Consider the following 24,728-nt stretch of genomic DNA (forward strand, 5'->3'; position numbering starts at 1 on the left):
ATTATTCAAAGTTTAAATCCGTGCTGTAAGTTAACTAAATTCTATACAATATATGATTAGAAAACGGTCACAGATGCACGTGACTTATGGCGCAAGAAGAAGGCTAACTCTGGATCTGAGTAAAGCAGTTGATGACAGAGTAGAAGAGAAAGCTAACTAAACCCACCAGCGGGACCACGAAATTAATCAATGCTAGTACCAATGAGGTTTGAGTTTGAATTAGCGTTCGTGGGCATCGGCAAGGATATCGGTCAGTATGTTATGATGATTTGTAGGTATTTTATTAGATAAAATTCAGTCTGTAAGGTGACCACCGAATCTAATCTGGTTTTGCAATTTTAATAAATAGGCGAAAAAAGGTAATTCACGCGTCATTGACCTCCTTTGTTGATATAACTACATTCGTACTGCCTTCTAGCATTCAGGTGTACTGTATATTATAAAACATGAAAACAATTCGCAGTTGGTAAAGTTCTTTATTAAGAATACAAAAGTAAGGTAAGGAATTCATCACAGTGGGAGTTAAAAATTTTTTTTCCTTTTTTCATGAGATGAATTTACCAAAAATTAATTTAAAGAGATGTTAGGAAGAAGAGTGAAGAAATAATAAGAATAGAATTTGCAGAGACAAGAATAACTTTTTAAAAATACCTCAACATAAGTTAAACGGAACTTAGAATAGAAATATTTTGGTGATTTAAAATAAACATATTAAAAAATATTTAGGAGTAAGAAGAATGAATTTAAAAGTCTCAAAGCTTAAAGCAATAATATAGAACACAAGAAACAATCGTTACGCAATTTTTAAAAATATCTGGGCACTTGAAAGAGAAGACACTTTTATAGGGTTGCTGTTATGTACATACAAAATGTTTATTTCGTTAAAATATAACGTGGTTATCAGATTGGTGTGTTAGCTTTTAAAAGTAATTTTGCGTCAATTGAGTTGACGCTGGAAGTAATGCTGCGTTAAGTAATAAACAGAATTTTGATAATTCAATAAAATACTCAAAAAAAGTATAATAGATAACTTACAATTTAGAGGAAAGGTTGCTGGCCTTTTTTATTTTAATTTAATGATAGTTTGAGTATATTTTTAGTTACAAACCTAGACCTCTTTTTAATTTAATCTAAAATTTTATTTTTATTAACGCGCTATGGAATTCTTTAATATAGCTCTACTTTAACCGTTTATCAAACAAAAAATTTTATTTTCATTTAACATTAAAAATTCTATAGATGCCCTATTGCGAAACTTATTGTTTTTGGGCTAATAATTAGTTAGAAATACGTTAAAATGGTATCTACTTTGGGTGCTTCAAAGTATTATAAGGATTGGATATTTAAACTTATTAGATTACTTTTTACCAAACAACCGCAATAAGCGTGAATATAACGTAAAAATCATCGCCTAGCTTTATTTTTTCGTGTGTCCGCTCATGTCGTCAGGTGATGGGTCTCGATAAACCTTTTGTTATTTTAAAGTATTTTTAAGTTACATCTGCTTATATGTGCTTTATATGTCTACAGCTATAAATGACTACAATTCTCAATTAGTTACTGTGAAAACTACAGAAGATGTGAAAGTGGGATTGAAAGCATTGGTTACTGGGGCTAGTGTAATACTAGAAATGACGACAGGGGGTAGACGATTGTATTCTATGTTATATCTTTCTAATATATAACTGTCTTTCTTGAAGTGTATTTTTGTTCTTACAGTAAGGTTTAATAAGTAAACCTAAGTAATTTGTTATAACTTTTGAATTTCTTAATTTATAATTTCCGTGGTGCAATATTAATTTAATAGGCTTGTTTATGGAAAATGTTAAGATGGAGAAGCAGAGAACTTCTGAACCCTATCCATTCATATGTAGAAATATTTTATCGCAGGTTATTAGCTAACTTTATACTATATAACTTATCGAGATCTTTAAATTTAAAAAAATTACTTCGACTCATTTTTTGTATAAGGGGATCAGAGGATTTGAGGCCGGCTTGTGGCCTTGGGGCTTCATCTTAGGACTTGTAAAGGGATCTGTTTTGGGTGGCTCTAAGGCTTATTTTGATACTGTGTATCGAGACTTTGTTACTGATAAGAAAAAGGCTGCTTTGGCCGCTGGATTTTCTGCTGGTGCCATTCAAGGTACCAATTATTTTTATCACATCCGACTTTTTTTCTAGTACGTAACTATTCTTATTTTAGTGTACCCCGAATCTCTATATAAATTTTTTAATCATAACTTTAACCTCATTTTTACTTCAGCGCCCCTTTTCTGTCTATTATAATATGTTATTACTATTACAGGTCTGTTTATGTCTCCCATCTTGTTAGCACGGACGCGCGTTAACCAAAGCATAAGCGAGAGGGCTATTAGTGGCGTTCGCGCCATGTCCGTGTGGGAGGAAATGAAGTTTTCTCAATCGATATTATATGAAGGAGTAAAGCGTGATGGTTACTTATTATATATATATATTTGTAGCTTTTAATGTTTCTAGCTAAAATACTGATAATATTTACTTTGACTTTCATTTTTCAATGTTTTTATATGTAAATTGCTATATCGTTTATAATAATTTAAGAAATAAATAGTTATATATTAAAGTAATCTACCTTAGTATGATGATGATTTATTATTTTGTTAATGTTTTGTTATAAAATTCTTCTGTATAACTATTTTTAATAAACATGCTTACTGGGTTGAATAAAATACATAACATTTACGTGTCGTTTCCCATTTATGTTTTATTTGTTTTTTTTTTGGTATGATTATTTACCACTTAACCCATTATGAAGCTTGAGTATTCATTGACATTGAATGGTTGTTTGTCAAATGAAAGCTCTTAATCAATTGGCTCATATTTTTTCAGCGTAAAATTTTCAATAACATTGCATACGATCCCGCAGGCTTATGAAAAACAGTATAAAAACCTTATTTTCCCTATTTGTAGCTTGTCTGTGATTATTTCGTGGCCAATAGAAGATTCTATTAATTTATTTTTAATTTTTTATTGATTCTTCATTCTCAGTCCTTACTATGCTTGGCTAGATATATGTGGTCTAATTTTTTATTATTATTGGTCAATAAGATTTACACAAAACTTTTTGTAATGAACTTATCTTTATAATAGCTATTAAGAAAAATTTAAATATTAGTTTAAATTATTGGTCGATCTGTTTACCGTTTATAAACTTTAATTTTTTAGTAGTACATTTTTGTTAGAAGTTTAAAAAATACATGAAATAGTAATTAATTATTATAACTAGAAAGTTATTGGATAAACCTCTGCTCCATATTTATATTTTTATTACTATGGAACATTATTTTACTTTAAAGTTCTTTTTTATGTTAATTATAATATAAACTACTTGTGCTTTTAGTAGGTAATAAGAAATTTAATTGTTTTCCACAAAGGCATCAAAATGTTAGCCACGGGAATGCCCACGTGCGTGTTCAAGCGTTCTATGGACTGGGGGACTCGCTTTTTTTTCATAGACTGGTAATCTTATAGAACTGTTTAAATAATATTTAAGAATTAATCATCATTTTTTAGGATCCGTAAAAGCGTTAAAGACTATTCAGGAAACGACCAAATGAGCAACGCACAACAGTTGCTGACGTCTTTCGCCGGCGGGGCGGCCTCCGTCACGGTCACCATGCCAATCGATAGGTATGAGTTAAACCTTCTTCCCCGCTTATGGTGGCCACTAACGAGGAAGCGCGCGAGAAGGCTCATGCCTGTGATCCAGGCGGCCACCAAGGGCAGCATCCCCGTTACACGTGTTTTAATGGACAAGTTTAGGAAGGAGGGGGTATCAACATTTCAACGGTATTAATTGCTAAGAAAGTTAACTTCGTACAGAACACATGTTCGAATGACTATAACTACTGCAGGGGGTGGACCATGAGGACGCTGCACACGGGATATCACACCATGTTCGCCACTTTTGTGTCCGATAAGATTTATAAGATAATAAACGAATCATAGTGCCATACACCCCTGGAAAGGGTCCCTCATTTGAAAAGCTAACTTTATATATAAAGCACAAGCAATACTTCAATTTTTTTTTAATCTGGCTTTTTATAATTTTGGACGTAGTAATTCATTGTGTAAAAAAATATTGTTATATATTATATAGATTGGTGGCCTCGATATTTTCGTCGACTTTTATAAAAAGGGATAAATTTCAGCATATTTAAATAGTAATACAAAAAAGATCAACTTTTTTCTAAGTAGGTAATTAAGTGGTAAAAGTTTTGCATTTTTTAAATTAATCCGGACTTTAGCTGTTATATACGACCACCTTTGCAGCGGATTTCATTGGTTGAGAGTGATCCCAATTGTTATCTTTATGGTTTCATATTACACCACTTAAATTTTTTTATTATGTTTTTGCTTTAAATAACTAGTTATATTGTTTTCTTATGTATTTGCGTGTCGATTAAGACCTATATATTTGTATGAGAGGAATTGCTCTCTTAAGTTTTTATCGCTTTTTAGAGTTGGAGTATTCATTGCAATGATCTTGCACGTGATCTCGCTCTCTCCTCCCCCCCCTTCGTGCAAATTGCTTTAGAATTGGACGAAATTTTCATGCTCACTCCACCATAGGGAGGTTTTATTAAAGCGTTTAAGACTATTAAGGATAGCTTGTTAAGAGATCTTAATTTAAGAATGCGTAAACTTTTTATCGATAAAGAAATTGATGTAAATGCCTTTAGACTACAAGCCTTACACTGAAATCGCTTGTGAATGTAGTGTCTGGTGTTAAAAAGGTTACATCATCCCGGGTCAAAGCTCATATGCTCCAACCTTCCTTGCAATGAACCTGGGGGTTCAAGATCTTGACAAACCGGAATAGAGCTCCACTTGTACGACAAGTGACATCGGGTGCAATTGAATCTGCTCAGAAAGCTTTAAAAGTCATAGAAACAACATTAGATAAACCAGTTTCAAGATCGACAATACAAAAAAAAAAGTTAAAAAACCCGCTTTTCCACACTTACAAGCAACTAACATTAGAGTTTGCAAAGAACGAGATTTGTTCATTTCTGACTGGAAAAAGGTTCAGATGGTATTAAAATGGTGTTGGAAGCGATCCAGCGTTAATCGAATTCTCCTGCGCAAACCTATAAACATGAGGGGTGGGGGGGGGGGGGGGGGGGAAGAGCGATTATTTTTGGTCCTGTAAAACATCTGAGGGGGTCGGATATTCGGAAAAGTGACAGGGAACATCATCGCAAGTACGTAGTTATAGACATAATTAAGGACTCACCCAGAGCAGGGCCTAGAACTTGGTATATAGTTTTTTAGAAGGATAATGTCTCATGTCACACTTCACTATCGATGCAATTATGGCTCCAATTCCAGTCGTTACAAGTGCTAGACTGCCCTCCGCAATTGCCTGATCTCAGTCCCATTGAGCATTCATGGGGAATCTTGAAGAGAAAATTGGGGTCATACGAATCGGCTCCTGCTAACTTGGACGAGCTTTGGCGACGTGTACAATTAGAATATAAAAATATAACACCGGATCGATGCTACAATCTGATTGCCAGCATGCCAAAGAAGATAAAAGTAGCGATTCTGGCAGAAGGGGGCTATACTAACTACGAAAACCTCATTTATTAAAATAAATTTATATTACTTGCAAAATTGTTTCTATAGGCTCTCAACCTTACAAGCTCATCTTTTCGAGCATTCGTCCAATATAAGATCAAGGATTAACCAAATGTAGCTAGAACATAGAGAAAGGTTATTATATATATTAAATGTAAAATACAAGACATTAAAACAGTTTTAAACTGTAGTGTAGAATAGTGTATTGCCTTTGACGAAATCCCCACTCAATCCCCTTTTTAAGGTCGTGGCGCATGAAAAGTAAAGAAAATCGTGTCATCTTTACCATCACTGGATGTACAGATAAGAGAACGCTAACTTAAGCCTGTTTCCTGGGGTTCATTGTTTATAAATGATACTCAATGCAAAACTAACCAGTCTTTCCCTCGCCATCTTTTAACTCAATCCTTCAGGCCCCATATTCTGTACCATGAGCTTTTTTTCGCTCGGGTACAAAACACTCTGTATAACTATATGTTTTTAAAAATCACACCGCTTATGTCGAGGTTGTTTAATATTTGTCTTAAGAAAACTCTTGTCGAAGTTATAAAGTAAGAGGAACGTTCCCATAAAATAAAAGATAAGAGTCTTGGAAACATTCCTAGAAGCTTCGATAAATTTTCAACGTGCTGCAATAAAGTTGTTTTAAGATAAAACTGACAAACGGCAGCCGTAGTATTTGCATTTCATTTATAAGTAGAAGATATGAAGTTTTATACACATCTCCCTTTTAACGATAGCCCGGGCTTTAAGGTGCCAAGGGTAGTGAACGCGGTCTTTTGTTAGGATGCAACATAAGGAGTATATAATATGGGTGAAAGAGAGAAAGCAGGAAGCAAGTTACTCGACTCCAGAACCGTCAGTAAATATGGAGTTACTGAAAAATAAAAAGGATATTCGGAAACTTATCAAAAATATGTAAATGAAACATTAAATCTGATAAACCGCATCTTAACAGTGTGTCCCTCGAAAAATAATTCTTTTGCCATAAGAGATATTTGATAAAAACGGGACAGCTAACAGTTTTGCAGAGAAGTCGGTTAAACCAAATATTACATCTTCCGGCTAACCTAACTCATTGAAGAATCCAATAGGCTAATAGGTTAAGAAGCCAAAACAGAGAGTTAGAGAAACTCAATATCTCCGTCCAATTCAATTTACTCCTGTGGCAAACCTCAGGGATCATGTAAAGAAAGGTAAAGATGTAATCCACAATAACATATACCTTGCATCTAACCCTTAATTTTACTTTGAGTATATGGTTAACTTCATAACTATGGTTTATGATATTTACTTATCCCATAATAAGCAACGTAATAGGAATTCCCTTGATAAGAAAATTAAAATTTATTTATTTTTAAAAAGACTCCAACTGATTTTTGATAATAGAATCGATAATCTTACTTTCCATCCCAACCAAGGAGACTTCGATGGAAATTGTAAAATGGCTACACTTTAAACTCTGACCGCTTCCTTCGAAACTTCCTTCATCCTTAAGCCTTTTTTTTCACTAGAGGAAATATCTTGACGATAATAAAATCATTTGTTCTTTAGGCTACGAATCTCAATATATGTACTTCTTTAAAAAACCAGGATTCTCTGTGGAATACCTTGTTAAAGGTGATAAGAACACGTAAATTTTTATAGTAACTACTATGAAGGGTTATCATGTTAAGGCGTAACTATCTCTTCATCTTTATAGTCAAACTTTACCGGCAGTTACAAGGAATTCCTATGGGAAATCTTGCAGCGTCAGCTTTGACCGCCTTTTATTTAGCACACTGTGAAATCCACTATTTCATAGATTCAGAGCATATATTTAGTTTTACAAAAGTTATATGGATAATACATAGCTTATATGGGATACTAAGTTGTACAAATAACGGATTTCATTACCCATGTGTCCTAATGTACTAAGCTAAACTTGACACTAGATGTATATCAAAATGTTAACTTTCTGAGTCTACATCTTAAAAAGGAGTTCCATAAGTTCGTCTGCAAAGTCAATGGAAAGCAACTCAATTTATATTTATATACAGCCTTGAACAGTATCATACGAGTACAACGAAAAATTATATTGCGGGTTTAGCATGCAGGTATAAACTGCTTTGTATCAGGGGGAATCCTTAATCCTTATAAAGGTTCTTTATGAAAGACTTATGAAAAGAGGATACCAAAAAAACATTGAGCAAACCACCAAAACTTTATGTACAGGCAAAATAAACGATTCCAAATATTTAATCACTTTAAAATTCACTATGTCCGCGAACACCTTGATGGCGACCACTCACTATTCGTTTGTAGAGGCGTGTTTCCTATAAGCGGTGGATTTATAATACTCTTATGTTCTCTACTTTTTAACAAACAATCATACTTGTTATTCATAAAAAGCATTATAGAACGCTTCGACGGGCTAAAAAAATCACAATGAAGTTTATTTAAATATTAATAATTGTCTAAAGGTTAGAATCATCCTTCTCTTCTGCTTTAAGCTTTTGCATGGACTTAAAAGTTTCAAGACAGTCAATAAAGTTATTATCTTTTTCGGAAAAAATAATGCCTATATTTTTTTGAAAATCATCCCTAAAGCAACATAATTTCTTCATTAATATTATTGAGAAATTTCAAAGGAATAAATTTAAGTAAAAAACGTATAGATAATCTTCCGCATTGTATAAGCAATGAATGAATTATAAAAGCTACCACTCGTTTTCATCCTCAAATGAGAGCACTTCTTTTACAAACTGCACAGCTATGACTGGCCGATAACTAATTACATTAAAACTTGCTACCACTACAATTATAAAACGGAAGTATATGTAACACTCACGCGCTCATCATAGCTTTCATGGCTTTCTTACGTTCAGGAAATGCGAACGCATCGAAAAGATACTAGTGGTTAAAAAAAATTATAATCATCCAACGAAAGAAGAGGAAGAGAGGCCAACAAACGACTTACGATGCCCATGTTAGGGGTCTTGGTGTAGAGCTTGAACAAGGCGTGATAATCTCCTATGCAAAACATCGGTACAATGAAACAATAGAAGAGCAAAGAATCGAAAACCAGCAGACACATGCGCGCGGCAAGCTAAGGCATGCTGGACAGCCGGGTCGTCCGCCAGGTCTTCCGGTATGTTAATAAGCAATTTCAACGCGGCTATACGAGTGGCACGTCATGAGCATGAGCTGCTAAAAGGCTTGTGTATTGTAGACGAACCAGAAATAGAATTGGTGTAGATGAGGTAAAGGATGTTGTAAGCAAGAAATTCTGCGTAGTGACCAGCAATTCCTTCCTGGTAGAGTTGCTTTAACTGGATTTGGCATTGGTTGAACTCTAAATAGTCGCACTGTAATTTATATAAGTAACGAAATATTAACAATAATAAACAGAATACAAGCTGAAAAGTATCAATAATGACCTGTTCTAACGCGATTCTGGCGTGCGTCTCGTATGTCATCACCGTAAATTCATTTCTAATTGCTTGAACCTAAAAAAAATTCTAATGCTATTAACCTTCAAAGAAATGAAAAAAAGGGGGCCCGCTATTGTACCGTGAGATCCTGCCGAATGGACTTCAGCTGCTCACACGTGCTTAAATACTGCTCAGAAGTGTTGGAACTGTTTTTGTATTTTTCTTTTACCTTAAAAGTTATGAAAAAAAAATCATTATAATAGCAACCAAAAAAAAGGTAAAAGTTAATTATAAAAAATACTAATTTCAAGGATTCCTTTAAAACGGAAAGCGGCCTGACCGAGGCCGGATCAGGGGCCTTCATAATTATTATCATAAATTATTTATTCTCATTGTTACTGATATCATTATTATTTATTTATTATTTTCGGAAGCAAAAAAACCGAAGTAAGTCTCAAGTATTTCTTTTCGAGTTCAATACAACTACCAGTAATGTGCGCCTATTATAGCGTATTTATGGTAGTAAATAAATATGCAAAGTTCATAAAAGAACAGTACTTCTTTCCAGTCGAGGTTGCTATCCAAAGGAGTTTCGGGATTTTCTGTGAAAAGCGCGAGTCGTAATTGGCTCTGCTGCGCTGTTATTAACATATACAAAAATATAATGAACTTAATATTAAGATAAAAATGTGAGGAGCCCTGTTTAGCTATAACAAACTAACAAGAGCAATATCATTGGTTTACAGTGCAAAGTGAAGACTATATCAGGTTATGAAAGTGACCCGCAAGTTCATGCAGTGAACACAATTATAAATAATTTAGTAAAAATCACTAAAAATCGACAAAAGTTACAAAAATATACATAAAAGTCTGTAAAAAAAAAAGTGACTATCAGCTCACCTTCTAGCTTTTGCTGGTAGCTCTGATGCTCGCTTAAAAAGCGCTGAGCCCGAGATTCGATGTTCTGCAAAACTTCTTGATCAAAAATAATTTCGTTCTTTTCTTTTGTTTTCAAAACTTGAAAATATTAAGTAAAAAGTTTTAGGAAAGTATTATTATTTATAATAAACTTTTTCTTTAAGATAAATAAAGAAAAAAATTAACAGTAATAACAAGCAAGCGGGTTTCATCTCCTATATAATAATAAAAGATAGAAATCTACTGTGTTAATAAAGAGTATTATTCATAAATAAAAATGCTCACAGGGATAAGAATATTCCAGAATATAAATAAAAGTTCTCTATAATAGCAAATGTAACTTTTTAACAGGATAAATATAAATAGATTCTAAATAATGAAAATCCACCATAATAGTCATATATAATAGTGAAAGAAAAAAAAAAGGAAACCCGCGTTTTTTTTCTTTTTGGACTTCCTCCCCTTCCCGCCTTTTCCAAACTTATTTTTTTCCAGCGACACTTCGCTGTGTGCGATGCGTATAAAAAGTTAATATAAGTTTTATAACTATACGAAACCACCTCATAATAATGTTATCATTTTCAAAGTTTTTATGTCTGTGGGGCCCGGCAACAATTTTTCCTTTGCTATTAGTACTATCGTTACGCTTAAAATTTCTCTGCCTATTTTTAAATAAATATATATTAAAAAAAGAAAAAAAATTAGTATTTTCAAATAAACCAGAACAAAGAGTTCCTAAAAATATAACGAAGCAAATTTTTTAACCGAGAAAATAACATGTAAGTAATTAAAAAAAGAAGATATCAAGTTAGTACTAATATCCCAAGCCTGACGCTCTTAAAAAATCTTGCAATATTTATAATGAAATAAATAAACACGAATTATTATGTATAAAAATTATAAACACGTGAAGTTTTCACTGATCTATAAAAATTTTATTTCAAACAAGTAAAGCCCCACCTCCAGAAAAAAAGCACATCATAAAAAAACTTGTCAGCTTTGCCAAAAAACGGCAGTGCATAATAATAACTAAATAATAATTATTAAATATTTTGAAGTTAATAAAAAAATTACTTCATAACTTTTTAAAAATCCCTAAAAAAAGAAAATAATAATGAATTAAAGTTTGTTATAAATAAGCCTTAACCCTTATAAAAATAAAATATTGTATTCATAATATTATGAAAACCTTAACGAATCAATAGACGGGATTGGTAGCCTTTGCCATTGAATTTTATTTATACTTCCGGAACAATGAGCGTCGAGAATGAGTCCTTTGAGGTGCTCTTGCACGATGTCCCGATCCTCATCATTCACACAGTGCGAAAAAGCACGTGTGATATAGTTCCTTGAAAAATAATTATAAAATAGCAACTTTTTTAATGAAAAGGACTAAACTGAACAGTAAATCCGAAAATAATATAAAAACACGTCAAAAGAAGAGAAAATTAATTATAACAAATTTAAATCAGAGAGTGAAGATTATGGCTAAAAGAAAACTTTAAAGTAAAGAATCTACAAATAAACAAAGGTAGAGTAATTTGTAACAAAACAATTACTTTTTCTTCCAATTTAAGCATTTAATAACTATATTGAAGCAAAATATAATAGTCCATAAAAAAAATACGTATTTAAAATTTAAAATGCAGCCCAAGAACGACGGTACAATAAATCGCACTAAAAATCTTTTCAGTTTTATTAAATTAAAGGAGTACAAGCTTTTTAACAAAAATAAAAAATTTCAACATCGTTATTATATTATCTAATTAACAGTAAATTTCCTTATAATATTATATTTAGTAAAAAACGTACTTTATAAAATTTACAAATTTTCAAAAATTCAAACCATAAAGAATAGAATATAATTTAAAAAATCAATAAGCAAAACTTTCTAAAGCACACTTATAAGATTGAGGGTGCTGCCAAAAGAAAGAGCGAGTCGCAAGAAAAGAGATGCACCAAAGTTTAGATTAAAATTTTGTTAGACTTGTAACGCAACAATAAAACGAAAACAATTTGCTTATCTCGAAACCAAAAATCAAATTCAATTTTCATAGTATAAAATAATCTTTTACTTTCAACTTATGGGGGTGATTAATTTGTTTTAATTATATTCTTATAAAAGTTAGCCAAAACGTTTTAAGATCGTAAACAAATTTATTATAAAAGAAAATTCTCTTTACTGATAATATGTAATAAATAGCTTTTAAAATTATAATTAGATTTTAAAAAAACAAAATAAAAAACTAATTAAAAATATTTAAGGCTTAGTAAAGTTAATTATATAAAACACAAACTCTAATATAAAATTGTAGGCGCCCCTATAACTAAAAAAACAGAAGCTTACAATAAACTACTAATTATTTAAAATTCTAAAAGTTTTATAAAACTGAAACGATAACGACATTTTCTTTTTCTAACAAAAAAATTTAAAGATTCTTTTAATTTTAAAGAAAGTTTGAAGATTTTATTATTTTTTTAATAATATATATAATTGTTTTATTTTCTAAACAAAATTCAACAGTTTAATAAATAATATCTCGACTAAAATTTTTTTTTAAAAAATTTTCGTGAAGTAAACACTTACTGCAAAGACTTAGGCAAACCGCTTGCATTATCGATAAAGGAAGAGCTGTAGAAGTAAGACAGCAATTAATAAAACAACTAAATGTTGAACTAAAATAATAAAAATACTCAACTTATACAAAATTGCTTTAATTTTTCTTTCTTACAATAATAAATTTATAATTTATAAAAAAAATTCATAAAGCTTCTTTAACTCCACAAGCAAAACTTAAAACAAATAAATTTCAAAACCAACTTATTTTTAAAAGTAAATAAACCGTTAACAATAAGTAATCCAATATAAACTAACATTAAAAATTCCAAGATGAGAATATAACAGGTCTAAAGAAAACTACAAACGCAAATAAAATCTTCAACTTTTACATAATTATAAAAGTTTTTCTATAACTCATAAAATTAAAAAAGAGATTACGGGGTATTTTTCCCCTTAAAATTGTTTTCTGTGGACTCTTCTCCACATCGATCCACAGTATACAAGGCTGAAGGAGTAGTCGGGACAGTTGCGATTTCCGCTGAGCTGTTCAGTGAAGGAGAGAATTGTTTTGGTTTTGGAGGCCAAGTGAGCTTAGTTGCCTGCTCTACCCCAGAAGTGAAGGAAGTGAGTTTAGTTGAAGCCGTGTTGCTAGGGGAACTGTGCTGTGCGTTTTGTGATAAGGGAGAAATCAAGGATGAATAATAAGAAAATTGAGGTAGTGAAGAATAATTAGTGGGATAATATTGCTGATAGCCTTGTGGATTAGGAACTGTGTAATAAGGATATTGCAGATTCTGAAGGTTGAACCCTGGAACCAAAAATTGTGCTATGATAAGAAAATGTTTACTCGAGAGGTAGCAATAATAAAAGGAACCCTGTTGCTGATAAAAAGATTGCCACTGCTGCCACTGATACCACTGAGACCAGTCAGTCTGGAACGTACTCCCTGCTGGCTGGGAAGATGGAAGTGGCTGCGAACTTGCTAAGGGAGGCTGCTGAGGCGGAGGAGTTATTGAGGAAGACGCTTTATTATCGTCTAAATTAAAAAAAGAAATTAATAAGGGGTATACATATATAGCTAAAACCAAAGCTAACTGTACTCCAAAAAGAGTCAAGTATCTAAAAGGCTAAGGAAAAGTGTGTTTCTAAAATTATTCTACTCTAGTAAAAATAAATTTCGTAGTTCAAGTTTAAGTAAAACACACTACACACTACCTACCCAAAATAAAAATATCCTGAAAGTTGTAATATGTGTATTTGAAACACAAAAAAAAAAAAGTAGAAGTAATAAACATATGTATTACAAGGATTATTAGAAGGCGGTAGATTCTCTGAGGACTGTAAGTGCTGTCCGAAGCTAATAGCAAATAAGACCGTGAACTTGTATATAATTTAATAAAAAGCGTACCTATCCATAAATAAACTTTATTTTTTCACTAGTTACACGGTTAGACCAAAAAAAAGTCATGTACAACACCAAAATGTTATTACAGTACTCCCCCCCGCATAGCAAAAATCCAATCAATCCTGCTGAGTAATAAAAGCCAATGGGAAATATAAACTCTAGAAATCTTTTTGTTGGTTAAAATTTAGACACGATGTGCGCTCTGCTGGCATTCCTTAACCGTAAAGCGCTAATACTCGTTCTCTTCGTGCCGAGTATGTCTTTTGTTATAAACTTATTAAATAGGAAGGTTTCATATAAGTTCAAAAGGAAAAGTGTATTTTAGGGTTAATTGAATTATTTTTAATTTAACAGGTGTGTAGGTCACAAAAAATTAGTCGTGTATTGATTAAACTTTAATTTTAACCCAATATATATGTTGTTTTTAAGACTTGAAAAGTATATATCGGAACTAAAGCTTCCGTGTAAAGAGTATGAAATTAAAACTGAAACGTTACTGTTTAGTAACGTTTGCTTTTGTATTTTTTTTGTCTATCCTAGTGAACTTCATGTTGGGGGTACAATATTTTTAAAGCGTTTTACTTAATTTATGGAAGGTAGCCTTAAAAAAGAAAGTGGTCTACTGTTACCCACTGGCTACTAAAGTCTAAAAAAGTTACTTCTCCGCTTTATCAAAGTTCAAAATTTGTATAAAAAGGTGGTCTTTGGTGCACGCATCCTCCACACCCTTAGACTTTACAGTTTGAATAGCAGGGCATTATATTTATTAGACAAAAGTTAAGTCATTACTATAACCGCTGTTTATTTAGAAATTAAAGGTTATTGAAATAAAGCATTCCTTTTTGCTTATAAGCTTGATCTCCTTTTATGCTAAGGCATAAATAATAAGTAATATTAAAGGCGGATGAAGAACGGAAGTAGATAGTCTAATAGATAAGCGAAGCTTAATACCTTTTTATCGACTTCCCAAGATCAAACTTGAAAACGAATTTGTTTATGGGGATTATTTAGATTTTAGCGCCGTGTTAGAGAAGCCTTTTATATAAAGTTTACTAACTAAGCACGTCATTAAAGTTTCTTTATGTTGACGGACAACTTCTTTATTCATTATTGAGTTATTATAACAAAAATAATTTCGAGTTGCTCTGCAACTAATTTTAAATGGAAGGCATTCACAGAATTTTTAAACCAATATTACATCAACTTTCTCGTAAATTTTAAGTCAGCCCAATTTTATTACGCAAGTGGTTTAAACATTTAAAATATTGTAACATATAGTAATAAAATAGAAGTTTATATAAAAAAAGGGAAAGGTCTGGTGGAAAAAAGTTTATTTTAAATTTACAATTTGTGTAGTACAAACCTAGATTCAAGCAACGTTTTCGCTTTCGCCATGTTTTTCGATTCTGTGCTTCTTGACTTCCATCATAACGTGATGTCGATTGATAAGTTCGTTTTTCAAAGAAATCTCATTAAACGGCTTCTTATTCATAATATCGAGGAATCTCTACATTTTTAAAGATAGTAAGATTAAAAAAAAATTCAATCTAATATAATCTTTATAATTGTTTAAATGCGAAGCCTTGAACTGAAAAAAAAAGTTAGTTTCAAAGTTTATAAATTGTTAAAAAATTTAATGTTAGTGAGTACGAGTGAATTAATTATATAACGCTTCCGAATCTTCCCTCCTAATTTGATCTAAAACTTGAGCAAACGAAGCCTAATATGCTGGTAGTTTGTAAAAAGCTACAGCAGTATAATACTTGCTCTCTACAATCATGCAGCTTTACAGGTTTACTTGCTCTAACGTTTATAATAAAATTTATTTTTATATATTAATACAAAATTTTTATAGAATGTAAAGAGCAATATCCTTTTAAATAAAAATATTTATATACTATTTATTAAAAAATTTTAGTAAAAGAGATTGCCGGTCTCAAATTAGTATAAATTTATTAAAGCTTTGGTGAAAATATACTTCAATATTCTATAAGTATGTTAAAATTTACAACAACAACAAAACCAAAATGATAGTTTCATTGAAGGTCAATAAACTAAACAGAAGTTTTATATCAACGCTTTTATAATAGAATTAATTCGGTTAAAACTAATTTTATTTTATAATTTTATTGAAGTTTGCAAAATTAATAAACAGATGCACAAAAGTATTAAAAATTTGTTTAATTTTTTACGAATGCCCTTTTTAAAACTAAATATATATAATATAATAAAAGAAGCTTTTTCGTTTTGTTAAAGAAAAGATACTAACAAAAAAAGGAAATAATTCAGGACATTTAGAATATATACCATTTAAAATTGTAATATATATTTTTTTAATTGATAAAATTACTATAAAATATTTTTAGAAGTCATTAATTGACCTCGCAAGATTAATAATATTCCTCTATAATCAAAAGAAATCTATAAAACAGCAAACCTGGTAATAATAGAGTAGTGCCGTTAAAGCGCTGTGCAAGATTTCTGTGCCTAGAAAAAAATATAATAATATATATATAAACTAATAATAAATTTTTCAATGTGGTTTTTATAAATTATAGTAAAAATAATTTTAATTTAAAATCCAAATTTTTTTATGTACATCCTAAGAAATTTTAATAGCAAAAAACAAATTCTAGCTGATGAAAGTAAAAAAAAATAGTTTCAATAAATAATGACAGCCACTTTATAGATGAATTTAAATTTGAAAAAAAAAATAATTAAATGCTGTAAATTTTTAATGGTATAGAGTAAAGTATATCAGGGAAGAAGTCTATGGATCTAAAAAAAGGCAAGCGTGATAGGCTTAAAAAATACTGCAAAAGTTTGAATTAAAGAAAAAAGATTGTTCTCGAGAAGTATTAAAGGGTTTTATTAATTTATGCAAGAAACATAAATTATATAATAAAAGAACTAAATAAGCTTCCAAAAGAAAATCTATATATGTATAAAAAAGATCTTCACTTGACCGTAGAAAGCCACTGACTTCGTAGATTAGCAAAAATGTAAAACACTTTTAATTTAGTTTAATTGTAAGGATTTACCAGTTTTTGGACGCGTAAAGGATTTAATGACGTCATCTTTAATAAATTCCAACGCATCTTTCCACACCGAAGAAAATCCCTCAATTATATGTTCGATCATTTCTATAAATAATAATAATTGTAAAAAAACTATAACGCCATAACAATAATAAAAAATAAAAACACGTCAAAACTAGCCAACCACGATAAGTACGCCGTGAGCCTACACAATAGCTATCACACACAGTCTAACACAACTAACCAATAATATTGTAGTAATAAGAAAAGGACATTAACATTTTTATTTATTAGTTGCGAAAAAGCCTAAAAGATTTTTATTGCTTTCTTTGGAATACACGTGTTAATTGCGACAAAAAAAACACTAACTTGCACTATGTTCTTTGCGTATTTTCTTTCCCAACATACCTTTATCCAATTCAATCTCCTCTTTTCGGGATAAAAGAGGTTCCGTTTCAATGACGAAGGTAATCATTGGCCCAAAAAAAGGGCGGAGAACTTCATCGACGTACTTCTGAATAATAAGAATATTTTAGTACAATTTCTTTAAGAACAAAATAGGTGGGAATCTTAAGTTCACTGAATGTTTTAGTATACTTTTACATTCTTTTTAAGAGGCAAATCACGTGACACTAAACTTGAATTGTTCTGTTCAAAATTAAACTAAAGCGCTCCAGCTCACGTGATGGGTTCTGCATCCAGTTCTGTTTCTATTATTATTATTATTATTCCTCCTATACCCCATTATTTGCTTCCTAATAATTTTACCTCGAATGCTGTTATAATTGTATTACAGTTGTTTATTATAAAAGTGAACTTCTCTTTTTTTTTGCGTACTACTCTATACATTCTCTTCAAGCATTGCTCAAATTCAGAACTCATTCTCATCAACAACTGGTCAATCTGCAATTTGTTCATTATTTATAATGAAAAAAAAAACTATTACAAAAAAGGGTTAAAGGTTAATAACCTCTAATGTTAATATTTATGCTTAGTAGTAAATCACTATAATTTCTGAGATGCCCAAATGTTGGAAGCGCGTAAATTAAAGGCCGGTCAGCATTAAAAAATATTAAACACGTGCCAAATGCCTTGTGATGTGTATTATTGGTTCATATAAACAAAAAAAGCGCGCACTTTTAAGTTCTTTATATTAATGAATTAAAAAAATGTTTTTTTTATTAACGCCTTAATTATCTTTACAGGCGCTTTCCAACTTAAAAAGCTGAAAACACGTGGTTAGTAAGCTTCGTTATTTTTAATATTAATATACATGGAAGGTGAATGTACATGATAAATCCTTTGAAATATTCCATAATAAACTGAACTACAATTAAATTTTTCGCATAACCATCGGATAAATTTATAATAAATAAAATTACTGCGATTTTCTTAAATAAATACCCCACCATATATATCAGTAATCAAGGAAGAACACTAGCCTGCTGGTCGTTCCAACCTTCATTGATTGCCGCTAGCGATGCGATAAAATTTGCAAATCTTTCAGTGATCTTTTGATTTTCAACAAATTAAATAACGCTAAAAATATTAATATATATATTTTTCCCCAACAATTTGGGGTTCTGTAGAGTTCGGCTTCATTTTGTGAGTGTCAAAAGTTTTAATGCTGTCAACATTCATGTTGAGCAGTTCTTTGGCTCGCGGCCAAATAAGCTGAACTATTATAAAAAAACTTTATCATTTTTTGTTGAGTTAACTATTGTTACAAATTCGAGGCGAAGTTGTTGTTTTTCCAAAGCGGGGATTTTTCTTATTTGCAAAACTCTTAAAAACTTTTGAAGTACTCTAATGCACAGTAATGCGCCAAAAACATCAAAAGAGTCTTTAAAATAAGAGTCTAACTTTTCCTATGACATATAATAAAAAAATAAACTTTTTCATTAGAATAAAATATTCCTTAATTTTAAAAATCGCACAACATACCGCCAAAAAATCAATGGTTTTACTGAAGATGGAATTAAAAATATTCAGAGCGCTGCTATTTTTGGAGTTGAAAAATTCTAAAAAAAAATATTATTCAAAAGTCGAAAGTTTTTTAATGACAACCAAAAAGTTTGTGTATCCATATAAGGAAGGCGAAACCTAGTACAAAAAGAAACTCTGCACTGGCATTGTCCACCAATATATAATCCAATGACCGAAGAAGTTCCTTATACATTAAATAAAATTAATTCTTATTGGTTGTTAATAATAATAGTACAAAAAAAAAGAGTGAATATACTTTTTAAAGTATTATAATATGATTAGTTAGTAAAAACAGTAATAAAAAAATGAATAAGTGTATAACGATGTTCCGTTGAGAGCTTAATTTTTTTTTTATTGATTCTTCGTTATTATTAATGGCATATAAACCCCAACACGTTCATTCCGACCAACCATTGCTTTATATTTAAAAAAGTTCCTCATACGCGTTACATAAAGGGCTTTACATATAAAATAACGACTCAACAAATAATTTTGAGTAGATTATTAAAACCGTACAGATAATGCAAAGATTGTAAACAAGTTAAACTTTCTGATGAAAAGTAAAAGTGGTTTATAGACCGATAGGGACATATAAAAGTTTTATTTATAAGGTGGTCTGTTCTTTTTGTATATTAATTGTTTTATAAATAGAACAAGAATAGTAATATAAATAAAAAAGGTATTATAAATTTAATGAAAAGGATGAGTTCAAACGAACTTTACGATAAAATAATGAAACTAAAAAACTTATATAGTTAGAAAAAATAAGGTGGAATAGTTGGACATAAATGAATAGTAATTAATGAAGTAAAAAAAACTTCAATAAAAAACTTCAACAAGAAAAGAGATATTACAACACATGAATTTATAATAAAGAAAATAAAACAATTAAAATAACAGTAATATGGAAAAATTGAACTGTACTTCAAAGTAATATTTTTGATTGGCTTTCTCGGCAACGTGAGGGATAATTACCGGCTTTTCCAATTCGTCCAGGCATTTAAGCCTTTCCCCAATCAAAAAAAAATTAGGCTCCTAATATATTTTTATAAAGAAAAGCAATAAATATTATTATTAAAAGTTTTATAAAATTATGAAAAAATAGTTATTAGTCTATTATTTCTACATATTATTAGTTTCAAAAATAAAGATTTGTATACAATAATAATAAAATAATAATTTAAATTCATAACAATTTGAGAAGGTCGAGTCGCTGAAAAAGGAATTTTTGAATATTCAAAGTGACCAATCAGATAGTCCTTTTCTGGTGTTTCAAGCTTGTGTAGATTTTTTTTATTAAAAAAGTGTTATCGTTCAACTAATGACAAACTGTAAAAATTTAAGGCAATTCCGTTAAACTGCTGAAAAACTGTAAAGTTTTTTATAAATTTTTTCGTAGTAACATAATATTTTTTATAAAGCTATAAAAAAAACTCTAATAAAACTTTTTATTAGAAAAACTATAAGTTATTTAATAAAATAATGAAGCGAACTAGTATTTTTGGCGCCGTTATATCAAATAAACGTTTCAACAAGCTTTTATAAAATAATAATTAGAAAAAAAGTTATTAGAATATAACAAAAAATTTTACAAAAAATAATCGTTGATAAGACGACTAACAAAAATATTTTTGTAGTAAATAAATAAAAAATACTTCAACTAGTAAACATTTAATAAAATTACATTTAGTTTTATTAAGCTCTGAAAATAATGACGAAAAAAACTCAAAAATATTTTCTGCATTGTTTCAATATATATCAAGCAAACTTCCTGAGAGGAGGTGCGGCCATGCTGCTTCAAAAACTATAGAATAATAAGGATAAAGTTTACTGACACGTGCCGCTATACGAAATAAAAATAAAATTCCAAAAAATCTTTACGAAATTCGTTGAGTAGTAAAAAATTCATAAAAAAGTCTTTATCAAATTAAAAAACCTTGAAGAAATATTTGTTGGGTAACAAAAAGCTTTGTTGGTACATTTGAACATTTGTGTTCGGCTTTCTAAGTCCGTAAATACGTTGAAGCAAAAATTCTCGAACCTTCTCGACGGCCTGTATTGGTAATAAAAATATACTTTTATTATAAATAATAATAATGAGCCCTTAAGATAAATAAATAACGAATAAAAGATCTTTCTTTTTTAGAATACTTTCATACGAAGAGAATCCAAGCTTGGCTGCGCATCGCACTTACAAAGATAATCCTTTTCGCTTTTGTTTTGAAAAAATTCAATTCTCTCGTCCAGTTTTAATAAATATTGCATGTACGTCTCGTTTACTTCGCTTTCACATATACAGCTGTGAAAGAAGACCAGATTAATTTAAATGCAGAAGAATGAATTTCGTACTTTTGCATAAGTTTATAATAGTAAAAGTTATTGTATCCATTACGATAACACTTATAAAGAAGAAAAAGAAATAAATAAGAGTAAACTTTACGTTCTGGCTAAATAATTTTGGATTAAGTTATGATAATTTAAAACAACCAGGTTACTTTATAGATAAATAAAAAAATTTACTCAGCTATTTAAAAACATACTAAACTCCTTATATAAAAAGAATCACGTAAATTTTCTAAAGTGGATCTACATATTAATATTTATAACATAATCTTTATAGTAAAATACTTAATCATATCTGGTGGCATCAAAGAATTACTTATAAAAGAGTAAATTTGATCATAAACTCCCTTGCAAAGTCGTAATAAATGAATATATAATAGAAAATTAAAAACAATTTACTCTTCGGTTAACTAATTTGGTGTTCAAGGAGAGCGATTGCGTCTGCAAGGTCTGAATTTTAAAACTAATTTCTCCTAAATTGCTCTGAAACTGACCTTATATAATAATTAGTAGAATGTACGTGCAATGAAGGTTTTAATCAGAGTGACGCACAGCGAGCATTATTCTTTTATAAACCATCAAAATTCGTTTATTTTGCAAAAAAAAAAAAATTAAATTATTGCGATAATTTTTTTAAAAACAGTTAATTTTGGTACAAAACGTTATTTAAAAAGTAGATTATGATTAAGATGAATCACTAATTAAAAGTGAACGAAAGGTAAAAATTGAGCAACGGAAGGAATATGCTTGAAAAATAAAAAAAAATGAAAGTGCCTACGGCTGCAAGCTTTAAATTTTCTAGATTTAAAATTATTAAAAGCTTCATGACAAGACTTATAAATCTGCCTCTACTATACGGCCTGCCTATTTACATTCATAATTAATAAAAAATTATAGTACTCGTAAAAAAAATATTATTTAAATTTTAACAGTAATAACTAGAAAACTATTATGTAAACCCAAAAGCTGTTCGGCGTCTTCTAATAGTTGTTCGCAATTTTTGATCTGAAAATGAAGAGAAGCAATTTTTGAACTTTCTCTTGCATCTGTGTAGTTATGTATAAAGGGAATTAAATAAAATTATGAGTTAATTAATAATTTACTTCGCTTCAGGGTAAAAACACCAGTACAACTAGACTCTGAAGTGTTAGTAAATTTTTAACTTAAGAATTTAAATTCTTATATCATATATAAAAAGTTAAAAAGTCAAATTTATTTTTTTAATAGAGATATTTAATAAATTTAAGTGAGCTTACAATCCAAGACAGAATCTTTTTGAACATTCTCTAAAGCTTCTTCGATTTCGCGTGCATAAACTCTCAAATCAAGCCCCTTGTTTTTAATTTGAAACTTATACTAAATAATTGAGTTAAACGCAAAGACCTGTGCTAGGGCTTCTTTTACCAACTCATCCTCTAAATTTTCTTGAATATGAACTAGGGAAAAAATGTGAATTATAGTGGCTGATAAATAAATTTAAACTAATTGGAACTATTAGTACTTAATTAAAAATAAAAAAAGAGAAATTTAAAAGATAGTAAAAGATATAAGAGACTATCCACTGCGTCAAATAAGTTATCTTCCTTAGTTATTTCTAGCTCAGTTAAGTCAACCTCTAAAGGCTTCTTTTCAAGAAGTATTATATTAATATTTATTAATAAAAGATGTAAACAAAATTAGTGATGCCCGATTTTAATGAATACTAAAGAACCTTGCCATTCAGATCATTATAGTTTGAAAATTTCTGTAAGGCACCATTGTTCTATATAATAGTAAATGTAATTATATAAAATAGATGAATAGTCTTATCATGTAATATTACAGTCATAGCTTTGAGGAGAATACTGCCACTAGAATAAAAATTTCATAGCTATCTGTAAAAAAACATCAGCTTGGTTCTACACAACCCTTAAGAGGCAAATATTACTTTTTAATGAGTCCAGCGCGAAACCAGTAAAGGCAATAAGAGATTAAAATAATTTTAGTATTTTACTACAATATTTTTATTATTAGGTTTTCATGAAAAATAGGTAATATAAATATAACTTTAGTATCTAAACGAAGAGTTAGCATATGATATGAGTTAATATAACTTAAATATTTTAGAGAACATAAACCGCTCAAATCAACAAAATTAAGAATAACATTCGTGTATTAAACTTATTGAGAATAACTAATTATATGAGCTTATTATAAGGAGGTAATTGGGGATAATAACCAAGATAGGTAGACAAAAATTAAAAGATTATGCCCATTATCGAAGACATTTAAGTTTTAATTGGTTTTTTTCTTTACGATGTCCTGCACCAAGTTTAAGGAAAACTTATTTAACCCTTCGTTAGTGTGCTGGAAGATAAAGGTACCATTATTATTGATAGGTATTTAGCGTATAATCTTCTCAATATATTGGAATAAGTTTTGTACCTGTATCAGGAAAAACTATAATTAAGTTATATACCTACATTATCAGATACGCCATCAAATGCAGTGAACGAATGAAACCAAAACTGGAGTAGGGTTGTTGTCTTTTTTATTTTAGGGCTAATCAATATTTCTAAACGGTCGTAGTATTTCTTATGTGAATAAGTTTTAAAGATGCCTCGGTAGTCAATTTTTTGGAGGCTTAAAACCCTAGTAAAATTGCTATGATGTATTTTTTAAATTAAAAGACTGTGAAAGGTAATTAATTAAAGCCATTTCTTCTAAAAAATGTATCATAGCATTCCAGCTGCGTTTTTAACCTCCAAGATTACAACCGAGGGATCTTTAAAACACTTCTGGTCAAGCTTAAGCCTAAAATAAGATAATAAATATGGGATTCACAGTAGATGAAAATTTGAAAACTAATGTGAACCTCCCGACTGAAAAATACAACTCGAAGCTCATTTAAACAGAAAGTAAGCAATCGAGGCTCTGTTTAATTCTAAGGATGAAAGCAATAGCATGGGATGTGTTAATAGGTACTCTTAACAAAAGTTTATTTTATATTGTCAAAACGGTCTATAACACCATAACTTAGTATACACGACAATTAAAACAATTTAAAACCCAATATTCGGAAAACAAAAAAAACAAATAAAAAAATAAAAAAATAAACGTAAATTACAAAAAACATGTATAATACATTAAAGTATAAAGTACACAACCATAAAACAAACAAACACAAAACACTAACCCTCTAAATTTGCGCAGGAAAATGATCCATGATTAATCCAATCAGAATCGAGAAACAACCAATAAAAAAACAAGAAAAGAAAAATTAAATTTCAACAAAAAATTTAATTTGATATACCTTATTAATTGGAAACAAACTAAACAAAGTAAAATTTTATCTGGTTCAATTAAATTTATTGTACATATATGGAAGCGTATTTCAACCTTTTGTAAAGGTTATAAATAAGAACGAAATGGTCAGTAAGAGTATCCTCCTTGATTTTGATATACTT

The 24,728-nt window shown here is 29.9% G+C and overlaps 4 protein-coding genes across 7 annotated transcripts; 1 reads left to right on the top strand and 3 right to left on the bottom strand.

Annotated features, from left to right (window-relative positions):
- Window positions 1-802: 802 nt before the first annotated feature.
- Window positions 803-4,020, top strand: LOC135142960 (mitochondrial basic amino acids transporter-like). Of its 4 annotated transcripts, none has more exons than XM_064074781.1 (9): window positions 803-847; window positions 1,558-1,654; window positions 1,808-1,890; window positions 1,972-2,143; window positions 2,306-2,452; window positions 3,414-3,498; window positions 3,553-3,669; window positions 3,730-3,828; window positions 3,894-4,020. In XM_064074781.1, the coding sequence occupies exons 3-9, from the start codon at window positions 1,816-1,818 to the stop codon at window positions 3,985-3,987; spliced, it is 789 nt and encodes a 262-aa protein (XP_063930851.1). In that variant the 5' UTR covers window positions 803-847; window positions 1,558-1,654; window positions 1,808-1,815; the 3' UTR covers window positions 3,988-4,020. The 4 variants fall into 4 exon arrangements, with proteins under 4 accessions (XP_063930851.1, XP_063930850.1, XP_063930849.1 ...); XM_064074780.1 differs by having other exon boundaries at window positions 1,558-1,644; XM_064074779.1 differs by lacking the exon at window positions 803-847 and adding an exon at window positions 1,370-1,449 and having other exon boundaries at window positions 1,558-1,644.
- Window positions 4,021-8,037: 4,017 nt separating this feature from the next.
- On the bottom strand, window positions 8,038-14,011 carry LOC135142953 (leukocyte receptor cluster member 8 homolog). Its single transcript, XM_064074769.1, has 20 exons — window positions 13,919-14,011; window positions 13,815-13,867; window positions 13,385-13,546; window positions 12,949-13,318; window positions 12,538-12,582; window positions 11,140-11,298; window positions 10,511-10,612; window positions 10,382-10,455; window positions 9,933-10,049; window positions 9,591-9,670; window positions 9,476-9,532; window positions 9,334-9,390; window positions 9,172-9,261; window positions 9,039-9,107; window positions 8,837-8,966; window positions 8,684-8,776; window positions 8,579-8,631; window positions 8,450-8,511; window positions 8,323-8,388; window positions 8,038-8,202 (listed from the first exon to the last, which is right to left on the bottom strand). The coding sequence occupies exons 1-20, from the start codon at window positions 13,924-13,926 to the stop codon at window positions 8,076-8,078; spliced, it is 1,974 nt and encodes a 657-aa protein (XP_063930839.1). The 5' UTR covers window positions 13,927-14,011; the 3' UTR covers window positions 8,038-8,075.
- Window positions 14,012-15,276: 1,265 nt separating this feature from the next.
- Window positions 15,277-20,202, bottom strand: LOC135142963 (vacuolar protein sorting-associated protein 52 homolog). Its single transcript, XM_064074782.1, has 13 exons — window positions 20,133-20,202; window positions 19,864-19,974; window positions 19,057-19,123; window positions 18,898-18,974; window positions 18,681-18,821; window positions 18,526-18,627; window positions 18,396-18,464; window positions 17,722-17,856; window positions 17,592-17,663; window positions 17,362-17,467; window positions 16,957-17,058; window positions 16,353-16,402; window positions 15,277-15,422 (listed from the first exon to the last, which is right to left on the bottom strand). The coding sequence occupies exons 6-13, from the start codon at window positions 18,592-18,594 to the stop codon at window positions 15,285-15,287; spliced, it is 741 nt and encodes a 246-aa protein (XP_063930852.1). The 5' UTR covers window positions 18,595-18,627; window positions 18,681-18,821; window positions 18,898-18,974; window positions 19,057-19,123; window positions 19,864-19,974; window positions 20,133-20,202; the 3' UTR covers window positions 15,277-15,284.
- A 397-nt stretch (window positions 20,203-20,599) lies between these two features.
- LOC135142948 (vacuolar protein sorting-associated protein 52 homolog) lies at window positions 20,600-23,156 on the bottom strand. The gene is made up of 11 exons (XM_064074765.1): window positions 23,105-23,156; window positions 22,994-23,044; window positions 22,838-22,907; window positions 22,666-22,718; window positions 22,539-22,614; window positions 22,242-22,328; window positions 21,682-21,776; window positions 21,568-21,629; window positions 21,091-21,238; window positions 20,876-20,992; window positions 20,600-20,743 (listed from the first exon to the last, which is right to left on the bottom strand). Exons 1-11 carry the CDS (start codon window positions 23,108-23,110, stop codon window positions 20,600-20,602), a joined length of 909 nt encoding a protein of 302 aa, XP_063930835.1. The 5' UTR covers window positions 23,111-23,156.
- Between the last annotated feature and the right edge of the window lie 1,572 nt (window positions 23,157-24,728).

The sequence above is a fragment of the Zophobas morio genome, unplaced genomic scaffold (assembly GCF_036711695.1).
Source record: "Zophobas morio isolate AGI-343-1 ecotype UQ-CSIRO unplaced genomic scaffold, CSIRO_AGI_Zmor_V1 ptg000055l, whole genome shotgun sequence".
Lineage (NCBI taxonomy): Eukaryota > Metazoa > Arthropoda > Insecta > Coleoptera > Tenebrionidae > Zophobas > Zophobas morio.

Bases quoted from the DNA above. Each gene is read 5' to 3' on its own strand.
- LOC135142960 (XM_064074778.1), top strand. The intron at 2,453-3,413 runs GTTACTTATTAT...TTTTCCACAAAG, and splicing joins TGAAGGAGTAAAGCGTGATG to GCATCAAAATGTTAGCCACG. The intron at 3,829-3,893 runs GTATTAATTGCT...TAACTACTGCAG, and splicing joins GGGGTATCAACATTTCAACG to GGGGTGGACCATGAGGACGC.
- LOC135142953 (XM_064074769.1), bottom strand. The intron at 10,456-10,510 runs GTGGTTTCGTAT...CATCGCACACAG, and splicing joins AATGATAACATTATTATGAG to CGAAGTGTCGCTGGAAAAAA. The intron at 9,391-9,475 runs GTTTTTTTGCTT...ATAATTATGAAG, and splicing joins AATACTTGAGACTTACTTCG to GCCCCTGATCCGGCCTCGGT.
- LOC135142963 (XM_064074782.1), bottom strand. From the start codon at position 18,594: ATGAATGTTGACAGCATTAAAACTTTTGACACTCACAAAATGAAGCCG. The intron at 18,465-18,525 runs GTTGGGGAAAAA...GAAAATCAAAAG, and splicing joins ACTCTACAGAACCCCAAATT to ATCACTGAAAGATTTGCAAA. The intron at 17,468-17,591 runs GTTTAGTGTCAC...CTTATTATTCAG, and splicing joins TTTTGAACAGAACAATTCAA to AAGTACGTCGATGAAGTTCT.
- LOC135142948 (XM_064074765.1), bottom strand. The intron at 22,908-22,993 runs GTTCTTTAGTAT...CTTCTTGAAAAG, and splicing joins ATAATGATCTGAATGGCAAG to AAGCCTTTAGAGGTTGACTT. The intron at 22,329-22,538 runs GTAAGCTCACTT...ATAACTACACAG, and splicing joins AAAAGATTCTGTCTTGGATT to ATGCAAGAGAAAGTTCAAAA.